Here is a 20,110-nt window from a genome sequence, read left to right on the forward strand (position 1 = left end):
CTATACCATGGCTGCCGTACATTTAATACGCATTCACCACATTAGGGATTCTAGAATTGTACTCTATGCCAGAAAGCATTGTAAATAAATCAAAATATTACCTTAGAAGCTTGTTCTTTAACCTTTGCCATAAGACCAGTATGGAGGAGACTCAAAAATTGCAGACTGGAAGCCATTATTGGCTCTAAAACTTCACACTAATATCAGAGTCTTATCTAACTGTCTTAGGTTTAATGTTCACTATAGATTTCTCCTTACTCGATTAGGAGTTAACACCTTCCACTTTTTAGTGGCATTTCCAAAGCAGGGTCCTTGGTTTTTAAATCTTCAAAGGTGCCCTTTAACAACATCTTGAAGCAAAGCACAATTCACTACATGCATTTTTGCACTTCGTACATATCTCATCAGAAACGCTTCCTAGTGTCAATATTACAGGAAGCAAATATTAGACAACATAAACTATCAATTATTTTCTTAAAGCAACTAGGATCACTGTGAATATGCTATTGTATTGTATTTATGTATTTAGTGTTTCTGTTCTTTTGCATTTATTTTAGTATAGTAAATATAAATTGAATGACTTTCAAGCCCTTCAAAAACCCCAAAAGATGTCTGGTACTTTCCTCTGAGAAAGGTGGCAACACTACTTACATTTATCAGGTATATGATATAATATCTACAAGGAAGATCTGTTTTTTAAATGGTTACCCTAAATTGTCTACGCACACTGGGGAACTGCTAACCAGGCCCCAGTGCATGTGCTCTGATCCCTAAAATATGATGACATTGTCTACACTGCTGATTGGTGTATTTAACTTACCTACAAGTCCCTAGTCTATGGTATAAAGTTCACTAGTGGACAACAGCACTTATTGTGCCATCACTCAAGTGACCATGGAAATCATGTCTCCAGGCCTGCGCCTGCAGCCTGTGTAGGAATAATTAACCTTTTACAAGTCATAAACTTTCATTTTAAATAGTTATACATCACTTGTGTATAAATATGCTTTGAATGTATGACGTTACTACGCCATCTATTACCCCGCAGTAGGTTACAACGCAGACGTTACATCGTCCGCATTGTACCATGCATGGCTTTACATTGCAAGTTGTTTCTACGACTTGCACTAGATGGCGCACTGGACTTATCTGTCCTTGTGGAGTCTATAAATTACTATTCCTACTCCAGTTAGCGCAACAGCAGGGAATGTGTTGGATTTAAAATCCAACACATTCCCTGGTGTTGGCGCACCATCTAGCGCAAATGGTTGAAACGACTTGCGATGTAGTGCCATGTGTGGTAACAACGCGGACAATGTAACGCCCGCGTTGTTATCTACCTGCGTGGTATTACCAGCGTTGTAAACGATGTTTCCCTTATGCTTTACATGTCCTGGCAATTAAAAATATTTAACATTATTTTTCCCTGTGGTAAGTGATTCAATTACGAAGTGTATTTGTAATTTAATCCAAGTTAAGGGACAAGTTGGATTTTAGAATGCTATTTTGAAAATTACATTTTGAGAAAGTCGTCATTTTCCTAACTATAAAAAATGTGCCTTTCTCCAGTGTTTGTTGCCACCTGATTTATGATGGCTCCCCTGTGGTGAAATGTGTATTGCTATCAGACACCAGGGATGTGGGTGTGTGGAGATGTTTTCCTCCCTGACAAGATGGCCATCCAGGAACTTAATTAACTTCAAAGGGTGCCTACCTTGTCACAGGCATATGTAGCACACTCGTGGTCCTGCCCTCTTCATTGTCCTGCTAGACAACCAGGCACTAATCACAGTGGTTGAGGGGCTGCCCGAGAAGCGGTTTTGAGTGACCACAAAGGACGGTAGATAGAGAGGGGAACTGCGGGATAGTTTACAGTAAAACAAACAGGACATGGTGCAGTGGTGGGTTAGTTCACCCGTAGGAACTTTTATCCCATTTATTAGGGAGTGGTAAGAAGCTTCCCCCACCCACAGGCTGAGACTGGGTGTAAATGTGCCAACCCAACTACCCTCATAGAAACACCTGTAGACATGTGGGAGGTAGAAGAAGGATTGCATCTAGTGTTGTGACCTTTGAAGAGAACTCTTTGGGCTGGACATACTCCCACTTGTACACAGGAGAAGTAGACTCCAAGGGTCAATTGACTGTCCTTCTGATAAGCAACAGGACATAACAGCTGCAATGAGTCCACTTTCCTGAAGAGCCCAGCTGACCAGTTGTAACTGGATCCATCCTGGACCCTGCTGTTGGCTTCTACTGGAGTGAGTCCTAACCCCCTCCCCCCAAGTTCTGTCCCTCAGGCCTTGGAGCCTTTAGATAAGTGTCAGAGTGTACTTCTCATTCCTAACCCTAAAAGCTGGGACGTAGAAACGTTTTCCAGGATGTTTTGACGGGAGAACCAACAGAAGTGAGGAACAAACAGGTCATATCAATCTGACAAATGTGCGCTGCCGCTGGGCCAGATTCAGGTTGCTCCCACCTGGAACTTTTCTACAGCAGAAAATCTGTTTCAGCTGAATGTTGCAGAGAGGTTATCTGTCCTTGTGGAGTCTCGTTCACCTACAGCTTGCAGCCTTGCCCCATTGGTGGAATCTGAGCTCCCAAAAGTGACTGATTCCGAAGGTAGACATTTTTACCAGGCGAACATGCCAAAAATATCAGTGAGGGACCCCCTTGAGCACACATTTTTAATTTCTCCCACTTGGACTTTTCCACCAAATGTAAACAGCTTCACCTGGACTTTGTCCGATGGTTATTTAGCCTTGTGAAACCCAACTCGCCCCAGCCTCCTACCATGTCCCACTGAGAACGTTTAACTTCTATTTCAAGGACTACGTCAGAAGGTACAATTTCCAACCAGGATGGACCTGGTCTTTGTAGCCTATCCGAGCTCCTTGTCGGGCCGCCATAAAGCTTTCATGTATCCCAGTCAAGCACAATCAGATAACCGTGGTTGGAGTTTAATGCTTTTTTGCACTATTTTTCCTTCAAGTAAAATTCCTATTGATAGTTCCTCTTATTGAATTTTTATCATTTTGGTGTCATTTTGTTCATTTAAATAGTGTCTATCGTTATAAATGGGAATGGGATTTATATTGTGTTGTGGTTTTGAAATTTTAGTTGTTTTGGTATTTCTAGACGCTGTAAACATTTTATTCAACTCAGGTTTGAAGTACAGAAACCTTTATTGGACCTAACAGCAATAGTTACATGACTTGTGGTGGACTACCATCCACTCCATATAATAATCCACTTTCTCACAGTCTTTATGATTCAGCATCGGACACCTATTGTTGTCACCCATCCCCATTTTCAAGGATGTGGAAAGGGGCATCATTAACCAGTTTAATCAAACCCTATTATTACTTTTCAGGCCTGATGATCAATCTGCTGCCAGCAACATGAGATTATTTTTTGATCAGTACCTAATATATTTTATGCATCACCTATACATAGTTCTCTTTCCTATGTCCATGGTAAGTCTTTTGCTGATTCAGCCTGATGCTGTCACCTGGGCCTCCTAACGTTTCCTACGCCATTTTCCAATGGCTGACTTTAACACAGTCAAGCACAGACGTTAATGCCAACTAATTAATGAACCTTTTTCTGCCAAGCCAATAAATTATAGTCCCTGTCTTTGTACTTGTGCAGATTTTCAGCAGCAGTATTACCCAGGGTCATCCTCCAGGTTCTCTACTTGGTACACTCTTCTCACAACCTCTTTTGGAAAAATTTAGACCTCTATTAGTTTCTCCTACCACCTCTCTATTAACATTAGCTGACTTGCCTACTCCTCCTTCACACATGCACTCCATGCTGGTGCATCTTACTTCCTCTATGCCCAAGGCTACTGGATTGCATTAAGTTGTACTCTGCCAACACTGATAAGCATCCACTCCGCCACTAAACCCAATATGATTATCTCTCATCACGTTCCTTCACAACTATATTCTACCTTCCTCCTCTACCTGCAAAATCAGGGTTCAGATCAAGAGCAAAATGTGGTTCTTCTCTCTTCATTACTTACTTCACCATCTCTGCTCTCTGCCTGCTCCCACCTTTTCATATGCAACATCAATGGAAAGCACCCAGGCCTGTAATTTTTTTCTAATAACATCTTTTAGTTTCCCCAGGTCTGTTCCCAGCCATTTATGTTGTGTTTACAATCCCATATTCAAAATCTTCTCCCTTGTAGTCACAACATAGCTTGACTAGGTGCGTACAACAGGCCTCTTTATAAATTTGCTCAAACGCTCCATCCATCATCCCCTTTGATATCACTTTGTTCGCCTTAAGTTGGCAGGGTATGCCCAAACGTGGGTCCCTTGCTCACTTTGCCACTGGATTCAAGATACCGAAGCCAGTCCCAGGATGCTTTTTTCCGGTCAAGGGAAGACATGGCTTGGCAGTTTGGGCTGGACTGTTCCCATGAGACACAGGGTAAGACTGATTTGCATATGGGCATGTCTGAACTGGGGTGGTGGAGTGAGCTAAAGAATGATGATGGATTAAACCCAGATCAGTTGACTGGGAGTGAGTGTTTGATTTGCTCAAACGCTCCGTCTATCACCCCCTTTGGTATCTCTTCACTGGGGATCGTCAAAACCACCTTATACAACACCTTTTCCTAATCACGGTTTTCACCCATTACATCTGTCCACAAAGACTGAACAACCTGGACAAAGTACATTTAACCACACTAAGAACTAAATATATTCCATATTATTTTGAACTGCTTTCAATGAAGTTGCTTGTTCAACTTCTTAAGCACATTATGAAAGTCCATGAGGCGATTCTCTTCATCTCTGCATCCTGATTTTTGTTAACAGTTAGTATTTTTTATGTATTACCTGTATAGTGATGTTGACTTAACTATGAAATAGCATTTATGAGGAAGTGATAACGATAGGCATACAGTTAAATACATTTGTTCTGATCTACTTTGATTATTTTTACTATAAGTTCATGGAAGGAAAACGTTTAAAACGTATCCCATATTATATCTAACTTTATTTTCTTGTATGTAAATAGCGAGTGCTCCATAAAATTATGATGAGGTACAGTACCTGCTTGCAAAGTGTTCAATCCGGGAGTGTGTGTCCGCATGTGGTAACATCGGGGATGATGCAGGACTGTAAGAAAAAAAACTGAGCCTTGATTTCAAGCAGTAGGACGCGACACACTCAACATATGCAGAAAATGTACCCCTCTCCTGCCCATTTGTACTCTCTCTCTTTCAGCACTTGCTCCCACATACTTCCTAAGTATATATTGTCCTCTCTATTTCAATCACTCTTTGTTGTCTTCTACTGCTGTGTCTGTCTCTCTTTATTTCTGTCTCTTTTTGCATAGTTGAGAAGAGCACTCCCAGTAAAATGTTTATCGCCATATTAAAATGACACAGTAGGTCCAATCACAACAGCCTTATGATCTGGAGAGGGCAGGAAAACTTTATCAATAGTGGATATTTCAGTAATGTTATTCAACTTCATATACACAGTCCACTGTTCGCATATTGCACTTCATAACCCCAGGTGAGATTTATTTGCACTTATCCTTTGCACCTTACAATTTCTCCTTGCTTGTGCAGCGTTACAGGTAACTCAGCATGTCTGAAATCAGTATCTTTTAATTTACCTTTAGGACATATATCCTTCTAGATACCCACTGCCTACAGCGGGGTCGACCGATCAGGCTACTTAAACCATTTTCTGTCTTCACTGTGAGTGACAACATTTTATTTTGCTCATGATAATGGGCATATGTCCCGAAAAAGTAGTCTACTTCAGTGTCAAGGCCGCAAAGCAAACGTCTGCTTTTGTTTTACAGATTTAGTTTCTTTAGTCTTGCAATGGTTCATTTTTTACTTATTTATTTATTTATTTTTCTACAAACATGCTCACCACTTTTGACTGTAGTTTTTAAATTGTTTATTACTTTTATACTTTAAATGTTTATTTTATATACTAAAAAGTAAATAGAAAAATTATAGGTTTACCAAGGCCAAACCTGTCGCCTTTGCCATTACTTCATAAAATTGAGCTCATCAGTTCCTGCACCGCTGGCCAACAATGGTCCAGATGAGAGACCACTCAAAGTTACAAAGAAAAATAAAGAAATGCAAGCTAAAATGAGTGGGGATGTTTGTCATTAACACTCTTTCTTTCTTCCCTTGTTACAATATTTACATTGTTTCTTAATTGTCCAAAAATGCGATAATATTTTTTTTATACTTCGCATCCAGATTAATGTGCAATCCATTATGTATTCCATCTATTTTAAAGGTATGAGGTATCAATGTCCTCTTCAATGGTTTTTCTGCCTCTGTTTTTCCCCAGGTCATGGTAACCTGCTGAGGCATTATTTACGGGCTCATATTGGGCTCAGTACTCCCATTTTGGACGCACACTACCATTGAAAACCAACAGTAAATTACAATTAAATTGCAATTTGTGAATGTTAGAGGAAAGTAAAACCTGGCAAAAATCTCAGAAGTAAATAACACCCATGGGCTGTGTACACATGTTGGCATGGGGAATAACATGTACTATTAACACAGAGTTCCCCATTTAAGATTGTCAATTGCATATTCAGGCGCAAATTCTACAAAGGTTAATTTGCAAACCCAGTGCACACACAAATAGCAGGTAAGAAATATGCAGCAGATTTTAGCAAGCGCCTCGTGATTGGACCCTTGGTCTTTGCAAGGAACAATACCAGAAATGCAATAAGTTCAAACATATGGGGGAGTTTGGTTAAAGACCCCCAAGATAGAAACCCATCCGTCAGTTTTCAGGTCAAACCTAGAAGCATTCTTTGTGCTTATTGACTGCTATTCGAACACTTAAAGTACCTGATTACAAGTGTAAGGCTAAATTTCGATCCCTGTGCCAACGTGTTTTCTTAGTAGGACTGGAATTACAAGTTGGGTTATAATTATCACACCCTCATGGTTTTCCCCTGTTAAATTCCGGCAGGTCAAATCTGCCGATCAGGGAAAAGGCATGTGAAATAGAAAAAAACATGCAGAATCTGGTGTTAAATACCGATTGTACGTGTAATGCTTCATTTGCACTCACAATAAACAGAATGCTAGATGTTTTTCACATGTGGTAAATACTTCACTCCGGGATAATGTACATATCATCCCTCGTGTCACCTGTTTTTATACTCTATCACCAGTTCTCGATTGCAAATTAACAATGTATGCTGAATTATCAATGATAAATTTATGACAGTGAAAGTTACTGTGCTATTTGAAAAATATTAGTATTTTCCTTTTATGGAGAATGTTATCTAATTTAATAATAATTGAAGGCGATTAAGCTTCAAGGCAAGATTGCAATACTCATCATTCTGTGAATTCTGGGATTTCTACAATAAGGTTATACTGTTTATAGTGAAACTGGAGACGTTGCCACAATGCTCAATGTTATCATTAATTTTGGTCCTTTCTTAAGGGATTCCTGGAACCCAGTGCTTCAATACATTTGAAAGACAAGACACTAATTTCATTGGGTCCATTATACACTGGTACTGTGACATTAAGTATTGTAAACCTGCTTACGTAGCTGAAGCAGAATGCAGCATTCTGAATGGCTGCTGGATTTTCAGTATCTACGAGGCACACAAAGGATGGTTAGGTCGAGCCTAGGCAGCGCGCATGCGTTGTCTGCAAGACCTGCTGTGATCAATACTACTATTCTATTCCCCACCTGCTACTTTCAATAGGCTCAGTGCAACGTCGGTCTTCTTTCCTGCCTTCTGATTCGTTCCCGCAGCCGATACCTCATTTCCATCTAAGGGTGAGGAGCTCAGGCCAATTACAGTTTCCATACGTAGCTATTCTTTATGTGCTGTTTGGAAGAAATCTTTTTATATATGTTGCTTTCCACTAGTCACTGAGTGCGTAGTTTGGCATCTCCCTTCCGCTTTGCATTACAAGCCCCCCACCCATTCGCCGCATACTACAGAAACTATTCTTAAAACATGAAAGCTCAGCAGGCTTATGGTTCAGCTTCTTTTTTTTTTTTACTTTAAAGCACAGCGCAGCATCTGCTTCAGGGAGACCGCGCTTTGATTCAGAATTTTTTTTTTTTACTTTAAAGCTGAGCACAGTGCCTGCTTTAGGGACACCGCGCTTTATGTTTCTGCTTTTTTTTACTATAAAACTAAATGTTGCACCCGCTTCAGGGACACTGCGCTTTGTTTCCTCTTTTCTAACTTTATATCTGAGCGTGGTGCCTGCTTCAGGGACACCGCGCTTTAAATTTCTGCATTTTTGTTTACTTTAAAGCTATGCATAGCACCCGCTTCAGGGAAACTACACTTTGTTTCCTTTTTTTTGTTTTTTCAACTTTAAAGCTGAGCATGGCACCCTCTTCAGGGACACTGCACTTTTTGTTTCTACTTTTTTTTAACTTTAAACCTGAACACGGCGCCTGCATCAGGAACACCGTGCTATGTTTAAGCATTTTTTTCTCTGATGTGGCTCTTAATAGTATTTTTTTGTTCCTTAAACTACAGTTTAACAGTAGCGCCAAGAGGTTTTTACTAGCCAGATAGAGAGCTCAATAAATAACACACTTTTTCAGGTTTTGATTCAAATCGTTTCTTTCACCTCCCCCGTCCAAGTTCCGGCTCCTTCTCCTCTTTATCCAACATGTCCCATCCCACATTCATTTATTTACACCTAACACTCTCTACCCCCTGACTCTTCCTCCACTCCATCACCTTTTCTGTCGCTCTTTTTCTCCCTTCACTTCTACACGTTTGTCTCTAGTTATCCGCCAGCAATTTATTTTGCTGTATTATATAGCACAAACTCAACCTGAAGTTGTGGAGCACGTTACACCTCACCCACTTCTTTCCTCTCTAATGTACTTTCGCCTTCCACCACGTCCTCTATCATCGTGTCTCACTACTTCTCTACCACTGCCCTCACGCCTTCCCCTGACTAGACACCCTTTCTGTCATTTCCTGATTTTCTCTCCCCTTCTGTTCATCTCCTGTACCCAGCTCTTCGACTTCCTTTCCTCCTGCTCTCCGTCTTACCTTCTTGTGACCTCTCCCTGCTCTCCTCTTTTTTTTCAACTTTTTCCTGTCTCGTATACCATCCTCCCTCCTCCACTACTCTCCCCTTTCCCTCCTGCATTAGCCCACACCCACAATACCCACCGACCCTCCCTCCTTTCCCCTGCTGTCGACTTTTTAGAAAGTTCCCATTTTTTCATCTAACCCTTTCAGCACAACTACCCGCAGCCATCCTCTTGATCTCCTTACTTTACTCCTCTCTACTTGCTCTTCTCCACTCCTCCATGTCCTGGCGGGACCTGCACTCTCTTTCTCTGTTCCAGCACTCCTCACTCCCAAACTGAGCTGCCCTCCACCCTCTTTCTCAACTGAAGTTTCTGCTCATTCACCTCGCACTCCATTCTCATCACTTATTTCCAAGTAGACCTCTCTTCTACACCTTTCTTCTCTCATCCCTCCTCTTCTGTGCCTTCTCCCTTCTGCGATCATTCCACCCTCCTCAGCCTGCCACGTTCCTCTCTCATTTCAACTCTCTTGCATTTACTGTCTTCACCTCCCCTTTATTTTGTCTTCTGTCTGCCCTCTATGCCACTACCCAGCTTGCCACTCATTCTCTTTCCGCCACTCTCTCCCTCTTTCCTTTCCCCTTCGCTTCTCTCTCCCTTTTCTGTCTCCTCATGCCCACCCCCTCTTTTATCCCACTGCCTCTCATATTTAACCCTCCATACCCCCTCCCTCCTATACCCACTCTATTGTACATTTTATTTTCTCATTTCTCATTTCTCGCCCTGCCTTCCTCCCTCTTCCACCCGCCTTTCCTTTTACCTCTCGCCACCATCTCTCCGCCCTCCACTCTTTCTCCAATCGTTCTACTCCTTTTCTTCTTATTTCACCCCTTCACTTCTCCGCTGCTTGTCTTTTGCTACCCACCTCTTACCTGATCATTTCCTCTACTCTCAAATCCTGCTTGCCCTCTTACCCCTCCCCGTAACTCTTCCCAGGCTTCATTCGTTCTTCTTCCCCATTACTCTTTACTACACTTCTCCTTTCCCAATTCCTTCAGTGTTGTCTTCCCTCCTTCCTTCTCTTTTCCCCTTTCTTTTCCATTCCTTTGCTCTCATTTTTCTGTTTTAACCCCTCTGCCAACTCTTTCCTCTCCTCTTTCATTCTCTCTCTTCATGCTCCTTCTTATACAATTCTTTCATCTTTGCCTCTCCACCAACACTCTCTCACTGACGCTTTAGCATCTTGCATTTTATACCCAGGAGCTCCGCCTCCCCCCACCATCTCTTCTCTACCCCCTGCTCCTTCTTTTCTCCCTTCTAAGTCGCCCCCCATCCCTTCCTTACTTTTTAATAATACTTTATATGTATGCTAATGTGTGCTGTAATGGCTCCTGTCAGTCATACATATTTTAGGTGTGTAGAAGAGCACCGGATGAAGCCTTCCGTTAGCTTCTGAGCGCTGATATCTACACATTTATTTCTATGTTGCCAGTAAACAGTGGCGTAGCAAGGAAAATTCCTCCCACTGCAACTGTTTTAATCATGAAACAGGCCTCATTGGAGTGCTTGGGCCGCCTCACTCACCATTGCCCCAGGGCTACTTCACCTGCTGCACCAATGAAAGCCGCAAATCCATTTAATATTCTAAATGCATTCTGCCGCTCTCGTGAGGTTTCGTGATCTGGGGCTTGACTGGTCGTGGGTACAGGAGACTCTGCTGCAGGACACAAGGCTTGGGTGTGGTTTATCAGTCACAACAGCCGCTACAAGCAGCCAGAACTTGTAACTTGACTGAGCAGTCATAATGTATAGGGTCAGCCGTGCCGTTAAATTTTTTTTTTACTTTAAAGCTGTGCGCGGCACCCATTTTATGTACACAGCGCTTTATGTTTCAGCTTTTGGTTTTTATCTCTTTTTTAGCCTACAAAAAAATTGCACTTTAAAATAAAAAGTAAAAGACAATCTCGTTGTTTCACACATAATATCTGAAACAACGAGAAAAGGCATCCCCAAAATAAACTTGTCCCTATGCTTCATTTACAATGTTATTAGCTCTAACTCAAGCAAATTCCAGACCTATTGCATTTCCAATGCTTGTTTTTGAGTGCAGTTACCCAGCAGATACTAAGGGGAGCAGATGCAAGAGAGGCGCCTCTTGCTCCTGGCAGTGACCACTGTCTCTCATTCTAAGGGAAGGAAGGTCCCCTGAGGCTGAGGTATAACCCAGCATTTCTCTTAGCCATCCATAAGAGGCAAAACTACTTCTAAAGCCCCTGAATGTTCTCCTTCGCCTGTGTGTTAACTGTGATGCCGGTATAGCAAGCACTGGAGATGGGTGAAGAGTTGAGAGTAGTTGATAATCAAGCTCTCAAGACTAGGGTATTAACATGAAACCAGCTCAAGATACCATCAGACTTTAGTTGCCAGTGCAAACTATCTCCTTCCACCAACAGAGAAGAGTTTCTAATAGCAATTTAAAGTTTATAATAACAATATCTAATAACAATAGTTTCCTTAGGGAGTGGATGTGGAGAAGTGTTCACCAGATTTAACTCCTTTAAACTTTATTCATGTCACTCGATATACAAACATGCTTTTTTTGAGAAACAAAGATCAAGGACTTCTGCTTTAGGAAAGTCTTGGCGTCAGCAGTCACTCTTTCTGGGGTCAGTGAGTGTGTTTGGCTGTATTAGTTTTAAATGGGTGTCATATTTGACAGGTTATTCTTGAACATAAAGTGCAACCTCATTTAATCTCTGGAAGCACATATGACCCATCTCTTGGTCAGATACTCACGTTTCGATAAAGTCAGCCTCTAGCACAGATTGCACTGGTAAGTACCCTCTCTTCGGGTGCTTGCTGAAATACTGTTTAGTGCGAAACTTGTTTTTAAGGGTTGTAGCGAAGTCCCTCATGTTCTCAGTTGATGTGGTCTGCAGAAAGAGAGCAAAATGTTATCAAAAGAGGAAGATTGCAATTTCAGAAATATGTTATTAGAGAACAACAAACAGGAACATCGCTCAAGTGGTCCAGAAGCACAGGAAGAAAGCAGACCTCTGTAGGGACTGCAAATCCTAGAAACCTAGGTGTAGTTGGCTCAAGGAGGTGTGCCACACCGCTTTCCTCATGCTTTAAAGCACTCTAGAGGTCCAGCACAGTGCGAAGAAATTGGTCCTCAGCAGGGCTGGTAGCCCCAGAACCCATGGTGGAGTGGGCTTGAGGAGGAACGCCACACCCCTTTCCTTGCGCTCTAAAGCGATCTAGGGGTCCAGCATGTGGGACGCAGCCTAGCACAGGCCGGTGGCGGACCCATCCACACCCATGGTCCAGAGAAGGTTGGTCTGGGCCACCACCTAAAATTTGCTGCAAAAGACTTCCTAAAATTCTAGGCCTGCAGTAGGTTGCTTGAGCCTCGTTTTTTAGTACTGTGTATTGGCAAGCGTAAGTCGTACCTAGACAACTTTGTTCAAACACACCTGTGTAGTGGCTCTAATATATGAACATACATGCCAAATGTGATTGGGGCATTAACCAATACAATTATATTGGTAGTAAAGGAACTGGAACTAGGTTTTCCTACTGTGTTACAGGACAATGGAATTTTGGACCATAGTATGATATCTGATATTGACGCACAGTAGACATTTTAGTACACTAATCGCCAGCAGAAAACATGGCTGTTTCTTTAACACCTTCAAAGAAAAAAAAGGATGTTGCGGTATCCCCAGGTACCTCCAAAGGCACAGCATTGACATCTGATTTTATGGACGCTATGCTGGCCAAATTTTTCATTACATTTGAAACTTTTATCAGTTCATCCTTTTGAGGCTCAAAGAATTGGAGGATGCTCTTACCAATTTGATGTCTCCATCCAGCCTGTCCATCTGTCCTCTCTAGGAGGTGCACGGCCCTCCATAATTCGACCCTTGTCATTCCAGGGACCTATTCTTTCTATGGCAGGAGCCTCTTATTCTATTTATACTCAAGCAACAGCTCCCCGCCATGGCAATTCAGACTCAGGTTCAGCCAATCCTTGCAATTCTAGGCCATGGCTAGCAGGAGGGACAGACACGCATGTTCCTCCTAATCACCACCAGACTCGCTTGCTACCTCCCAACGATGGTAGTGCTATTGGGAAACCCACCATTATTTATGCAAGTGACGGTGTCTCCAGTACTAATAATGTCATACTCAACTTGCCCCTGGCTGCTGCAAGTTACATTATTGTACTTGGTAATATGCAGCCAATAAAAACCAGAGCAGTTGAACATTATTCGCAGCTCAGAAATAAAGTTGTGCATTGGCTGGAGAGGCGTATTGGTACCACTTTGAATCTCTATATTTGTGTCAATATGGTGCAGAGGGTGAACGGGCTAGAAAAGGCAGCCAAAATTATGGATGCAGATTGTGGGGTTGAGAATTTTTATAATCCATGTACTGCTGGCCGTGAACTATTGAGCTTGCCCAAATTCCACCCACCTTTCACTGGTGTCCTGCCACTCCTGCTGTTTTTTTTTTACTAGCCTCCTGTTCTTCAACCGTTGCCACCTTTATATCATGAAGCACTTGATGATAATATCATATCTGAAATTCCTACCAGCAATAGATTTGGTCCTTTGAGCTCTATTATTGACGATTGACTGATTTCTAAACAATGTACCCCTGATAGTGTTGTTGATAGTAGGGCATTTTGTAATTTTAAATATCAGGGCATTTTGACTATTCTGTGCTGGTACAGCGGGATAGTGAGAAACAAGGGTGATGTTGGGTGGCTTTTATTTCTGAAAAAACATATTGTGATTTATCTACAAGAAACATGGGAAAAGTTCAACAGTTTGTTTCTGGAGGGCTACATGGGGTTCTCTATGCAGGCAATAGGTTCCAGCTTGGGTAGAGCCAAGGGGGGCTATTGTGCTGATTTCTTTCAGTTTAAATTGCAGTCTTATACAACTGGATACAGAACCTACCCAGGCATTGGCAGTTTCTCTTACCTTTCGGAATTTTAATAGTATTTTGCTTATTCATTTTTATAAAAGCTGTTCTCAATCTATGCCTCCCTTTAATGGGTGAGGATGTTGTTCTACAATTGATTAATTTTTTTTTACTCTAGGTTGATTTCTTCCCTTTTGAATTTTGAACTTTTATGGGATTATAGAAGGGATCACAAACACTTTTTTGTCACCTTTTCTTGGACGGGCAATCCTGCACCCTCTATCCATATTTTGTGTGGGTGGGAACATATTAAAGATAAGGGTTGCAGAATTCCCTGGGACAAGGTTATTCCCGAAAGATTTTATCACACATTTTTCAGAGAGTGCCCCAGGGAGTTCTGAACCTGTCTGCATGATGAAAACCGTGTGAACAAATTCTGACATCTTTTTCTCCCATCTGCATTGTTAGGATTATTCTAACTACCACCAGCCCCAGGGCACCAGTCATATGTAGATGGTTTGACCATTCATGTTACATTACCCACAAAAAACCTTCCGATGGATTTAAAGGAAAAGCCTAGGAACAGGAATAGAGTTCACCCTTTCTGTTGCAAATATAATTTAACCATCAAGAACATAAAATCTGTACTACAGAAAGGGGACTGAGAAGAGCTGATAGCATCTTGTTCTACCAGGGATAGCTCCAAATTTGGGGAAACCATTAATTGTCCCATTTTCGTGCCCTCTACTGGTAATTTACTGTCACAATACAATACATTACTCCGGATTCTTGGGTAATGCAATTCGCTGCTATTTATGATGTCCCTGACTCTGTTCATTCTTTAAATACCCAGACGGTTAAGTCACAGTTTTCCTGCTTGACTCCATCGCTTACCTTTTAGTCGGGTGTAGGTCAGGGATGCCGATTTAGTGCTGCCCAAGAACAAAGCCCCTGGACCGGATGGTGTACCGCTTGACCTATTTGAATCCAATATTGATCTGTGGGGACCGCTGCTGTCACTCTATGTTAACACCACCATTACATATCAACTTCCATCTTCCTGGTAGACCTCCATCATGGCACCTTTTTCAAAAAGGGTCATAAAGATGGCCTGTATTGCAGTCGCCCCTTCTCTTTCATTAATTACTTGGTCAAAGTGGTGGGGAGAATGGTCATAATTAGACTGATGGTGTGGGTCCATGGCAATCAGGTTTTGACAGATATCCAATATGGCTTCCAATCTGACAAGGGGACTGTGGATCAAAGCTTTATCTACTCATAACCAAATATACCAAGGATAACGTGAGCTCTCTTCACCTGAGGTTCATGGATTTGAGCTCTGCTTCTATACCTGGTAAATAAGCACAAGCTCTGTAACATTATGTTGGACCTGGACCTGACAGCCTCTCTTTGTTATGGACCCAAGGTAGAGTGTACTTCACAGTTCACTCTGAAAAGGGTGGGTAGACAGGGTTGCATATTTGCTCCTTTCTTAGTCACGATGTGCGTCAATAATCGGGACAGGGTCCTATCCACAACTGGGTGAGACTTTCCCTGGGTCAATGGTCTGTCAGTGCCCAACGATGCTGTGGGGATCTCCAGGACTGCCTAGGGTCGACAACGAATCTTGGACAGTTTAGTGGATTTCATGGACAGACTCGACCTTAACACCAACATTACCAAATCTAACATCATGGCATAAGGCCCTAAAAATACCAAGAGCAGATCTCATTGAATCCAGGACAATTAACTGTGGAAGGGGAGTACATTTCCATATTTTGCAATTCTCTTTGACTACTCGGTCCTCTAGTCTCCTTTGGTTAAGGATAGAAGTCACACCTTTGCAAGATGTACTGCCTCAGTTTTTGATTTTGCCTCAAGGATAGGGAAGAGATGTGTTGTTCCATTGCTTAACATTTATCAGGTCAACTGCCTTGACATTGCCTCTTATGGCAGTGAGGTTTGGGGGTGCATGAATGTAACTCTCTTGCAAACAGAGCGACTGCTTTTTTCCCCCTATAGTCTGTCTTCTTACAACGTTCATGAAGAACTAGCAATTGGTTACATCTCTGATCTAATTCAACTCCGATCCTTAATTTTATAGTTATCTGTTCGGCTTAAGAAAGAGCTCTCTCTGAACAGATCAATTGTTAAAGATTGCCTAAATTTGGATCATGCCGTTAAAATTCCTTGCCTCAAATATGTCAAAGACTGTTTTTATTTATTAGGCCAATTCTGGAGCTATTTTTGAGGGGGATATAGTCTGGTCCCAAAACATTTTTGGCATTAATGAGCGAGGAAAGGGAATCCAGTGCCTTGTGCATTATTACCGTTAAATCCTATGTCATAGTGCAAACTACAACTTCTATAGAACCGTATTTAAGATGTGGGATGTTAAATTCTCACTATCCGTTTTAGGCTCAAATTAATACATCATTTGTTACGAATTTCTAGGGTTGGGCAAATAATGCACATAATATTCCTTGTCTATGTGATGTTCTAAATGTTCAAGACATGATGCAAAGTATGCCTCATTTACAAGCCCATTGCGCCGCCGGTGGATCACTTTTTGTGACACACCAACAGCACAATAGCACAATAGGCTTGCCTATATTTACAAGGCCACGTAAAGTCATCCTACGTGACTTTTCATGGCCTTGTAAATATTGGCCCCTTTCACGTATTACTCTGCTTAAAAGGGGCATTCCATGGGTGTTGCTGTGGGTGTTTCCACGCTACATCCACGAAACCTGACACATTCCCAAATGTACATTTTGTGAAGCTGGGAATGCGTCAGAATCCTAGTGGCGAAAGGAGGAGAAATACAATTTTTCTCCTCAGCTTTTCCTCTTTAAATTTGTGTTGCATAATGGAGCACACATAGAAAGAGGAAAATGACATCAATGATTGGTTTTGTGCAGGAATGAATACCTTTCTGCACAAAAACAATCATTCCTGCAATGCAGGCACCCTTGCAACATGACACAAGGATGCCTGCACTGGAGTATGGCAGCCAATTGTGCGCCATCAAATGAGAAAGCACACTAATGTACCACATTGTTAATACGACACATCCCTATGCTTCATAAAATGCTCGACGCAGCAAAATGGTTTGTGGTGCCGTGCTGCATCATTTTTTTTGTAAATGAGGCCCTATATTTTTATACGTCCTTTTTAGGTTTCGAAACCTGGCGAGGGGCAAAGCCCCTCCCAGATCGAAATCTATTGTTTTCAATAGTGAGGTTAGGACATCCTCTGTTTCCAATTGGCTAGCTCCATAAATGGAGACTAGCCATTGGGAGACAGAGGCTGTCAATCGCGCTTTCTCACGAAAACGCGATTCGGGGGCGTTTCTGGTGCTTCTTTTAAGCCCCGCCCCTTTGTCCCGGGCCGCGCTGCGATTGGCTGCCGGCCCGGGACACCCCCGTGACGTCATTCCCGGGCCGCGCTGTGATTGGCTGCCGGCCGGGAAACCCCCGTGACGTCAGCCAATCACAGCGCGGCCCGGGACCTGACTTATTATTTACTTTTAGTAACTGCTAATGATAATGTGTGTTTCATGCTATTAAGGCTTTATGTGTATTTATTTTTTAAAGGCTTATCCCGTGAGGCGATTGCAAGTGAATATGTGGCTGTATCTCAGCCGAAGCACGAAAGAGACACCGAGGATTGGTGTAGACAATTAAGCGGAAGCTGACAGCGGGGTGACTCGAAAACAGCAGCTTCGCAGGGATCAATTAAGTGCCTGTGGGCAGATCCCTGCCGGGGCCGCATCGACCCTGTAGATGAGCCTCCCGGTCCCCTCTGAAGACCCCCGCGTTCCGGTCCCCCCCCCCCCCGCTCGCTCCCGGAGTCTCGTCTAACCCCCCCACCCACCCCTCCCTCCCCTTCTGCCGCAGCTCTCCTCCGTCTCGCTCTGCCGCTCCCCGGGGCCCCCACCCCTCCCTCCCTCTCCAGCTGCCTCGGCTTGTTCCTGAAAGGAAGCGATTGGAAATGTCTGAATGATAAATCTGTAACCGTGACGTCGGGAAGCCACGATTTCCTGATAAAAATGCGCCGAGCTTGAAGTAGTGAGACGTGTAGCTTTCTTATTACATTGAGCCGGGATTGCAGCGTAAAATAAAGTAAGTGTGGAAGTACAGCTTTAGTGCTAGATGGAAGTGGAATTGCTGCGCTGTGTAAATCAAGGGTACAAGTGCAGCTTTGTTATGTTAATCTCTTGCGCACTAACATTGGCCACCTTTGTGGAGCTGTTTTTGTTGAGACAGCTGCAGGCACTGATGTCATATTTTTCAGTAGTTAAGTCCGAGAAAACTTATTGTTAGGCATTTAAGGGTTGGAACTTAGACGGCACTTCAAAGATACTTTAATTAACTCCGTGCCCTTTTGTTTCCTGAGGTAATCACGCACGAACATTATGGTTCAATGAATACACTTTAATTAAACTGTGTTGGATAGACTGACTACAGAGACGAGAGACCACCAGTTCACAAATACATTTGCTGATGACAAGTGACCTTCGACCCTGGAGGTTGGTGTGTGCGCGGATGGCGCAGAGTTTAGGCGACCGGCACCCCTAGTGTGTACCTCGGGCTGTTTTTTGTTGTATTTCTTTAGGTGTAGATTAGGGGCAGCTTCAGCTGTAGCGCCTCGAAGCGCCGACCTCTTGGCGTGTGAAGAACTAGCAGCACCCCGGCGTGTGTGCAGCCCTGCTGGGGCAGCAGGCGGGCTGCTGGTGTGTCTGAGACCCCCTTGCTGCTGAGGAGGGGGCAAAGACGTCTGTCAAGAGATGAAAGCAGCGCCCTGACAGCTGTAGCACCTCGAAGCGCCGATCACACATCAGCTGCTGGTGGTACTGACCAGGACACTCCCCTGCGGCTGTGAAGAGCTGTGCGGGTGACCCTGACACTGGCCACCGTGCAGAGTCACTGGTGAATACCATCATGTCTTCATGACTCTTTACGTCATCCGACCCTGCAGCCGCTATGCCCCGTAACGTCATGCCACTCTGGAGCCGTTATGACTCGTGACGTCATCGGACTCTGGAGCTGCCAGGCATCGTAATGTCATCCGACTTTGCAGCTGCTATGACTTGTGACGTCATTGAAGTCTGGATCCCTCTGTTCAGGGTCCAGGTCCATGTGATGTCATTTGATAGCAGCTGTTACAAAGTCACACTTCGCGACATGTCAGCGCTATGCTGGGTGGGTTCGAAACACAAAGATCAGCCCTGTGTGTGCCATAGACTGCTGATGACAAGTGACCTTCGACCCTGAAGGTTGGTGTGTTAGCGGATAGCGCAGAGTTTGTGCGACCGGCACCCCTAGTGTGTACTGCTGGCTGTTTGTTGTATTTTTTTAGGTGTAGACTAGGGGCAGCTTTATTTATATCACCAGCGTCACTGATTTCCCAAGGACTGTGATAAAAATGCATCCCTATATAGACATAGTGGTCGTTTCTGGTCAGACCTCTTCGCCCACGCCGATGGTACATTCTGATTTTCTTGCTGGTGTTGCACCGGATTCCGTAACCACAAAAAGGTGATAGCTGCCGGGCACACCCAAATTACTCTAAAACACCCAGTCCATACTTATCTGCCCATGCGGAGCCTGCTTCCCCGCCTTACCTTGTAATCCGACCCTTTGCTGTCCTTCCCTAAAACCCCTCAACGAGGGCCCCCACGCACCTCGCCGCTCCCCTGCCTCAGACCTTGCAGCGCCCTTTTGCCCTCTCCACCCCCGGCCGAATTTATCTTTTTCAATACTGTGGGTGATTAATAATCTGCCCAGGATCATACGCCAAGATCTAAACATGATTCCCCCGCTCCAACGTCGGCAGTTCCCAACCCAGGGCCCCTTCGCTCCTGCATCCGCCCACCCAATACACCACTCCCGAGCCGAGGCTCCCTCAGCAGCCCCCCACTGCTCCCACTCGCGTGCACCTCAACCAACTCCCATGCACCATTCCGACTCCACATCGAACCCCCCTCCTCTCAATCCTCCGTTTATCACTCTAACCCACACACCGGTCTGTGGCACTCCGAGACTACCAAATCGTCTGCGCAGGATCACCGCAAATTGATTCACTTCTATACCTAGCCGCTCCGTGTATAGCGCCACCTCTACCCCCTCGGTCCTGCC

The 20,110-nt window shown here is 43.6% G+C and overlaps 1 protein-coding gene across 1 annotated transcript in view; it reads right to left on the reverse strand.

Moving 5' to 3' along the window:
• Positions 1-20,110, reverse strand: part of DRP2 (dystrophin related protein 2) — a 547,219-nt gene that overhangs the window by 72,461 nt on the left and 454,648 nt on the right. The window contains exons 16-17 of the mRNA XM_078686308.1: positions 11,835-11,971; positions 5,067-5,132 (exon numbers count right to left, since the gene is read on the reverse strand). Coding sequence (XP_078542434.1) covers positions 5,067-5,132; positions 11,835-11,971 — 203 coding nt within the window. The remainder of the gene's footprint in view (positions 1-5,066; positions 5,133-11,834; positions 11,972-20,110) is intronic.

The sequence above is a fragment of the Lissotriton helveticus genome, chromosome 4_1 (genome assembly GCF_964261635.1).
Source record: "Lissotriton helveticus chromosome 4_1, aLisHel1.1, whole genome shotgun sequence".
In the NCBI taxonomy this organism is placed as follows: domain Eukaryota; kingdom Metazoa; phylum Chordata; class Amphibia; order Caudata; family Salamandridae; genus Lissotriton; species Lissotriton helveticus.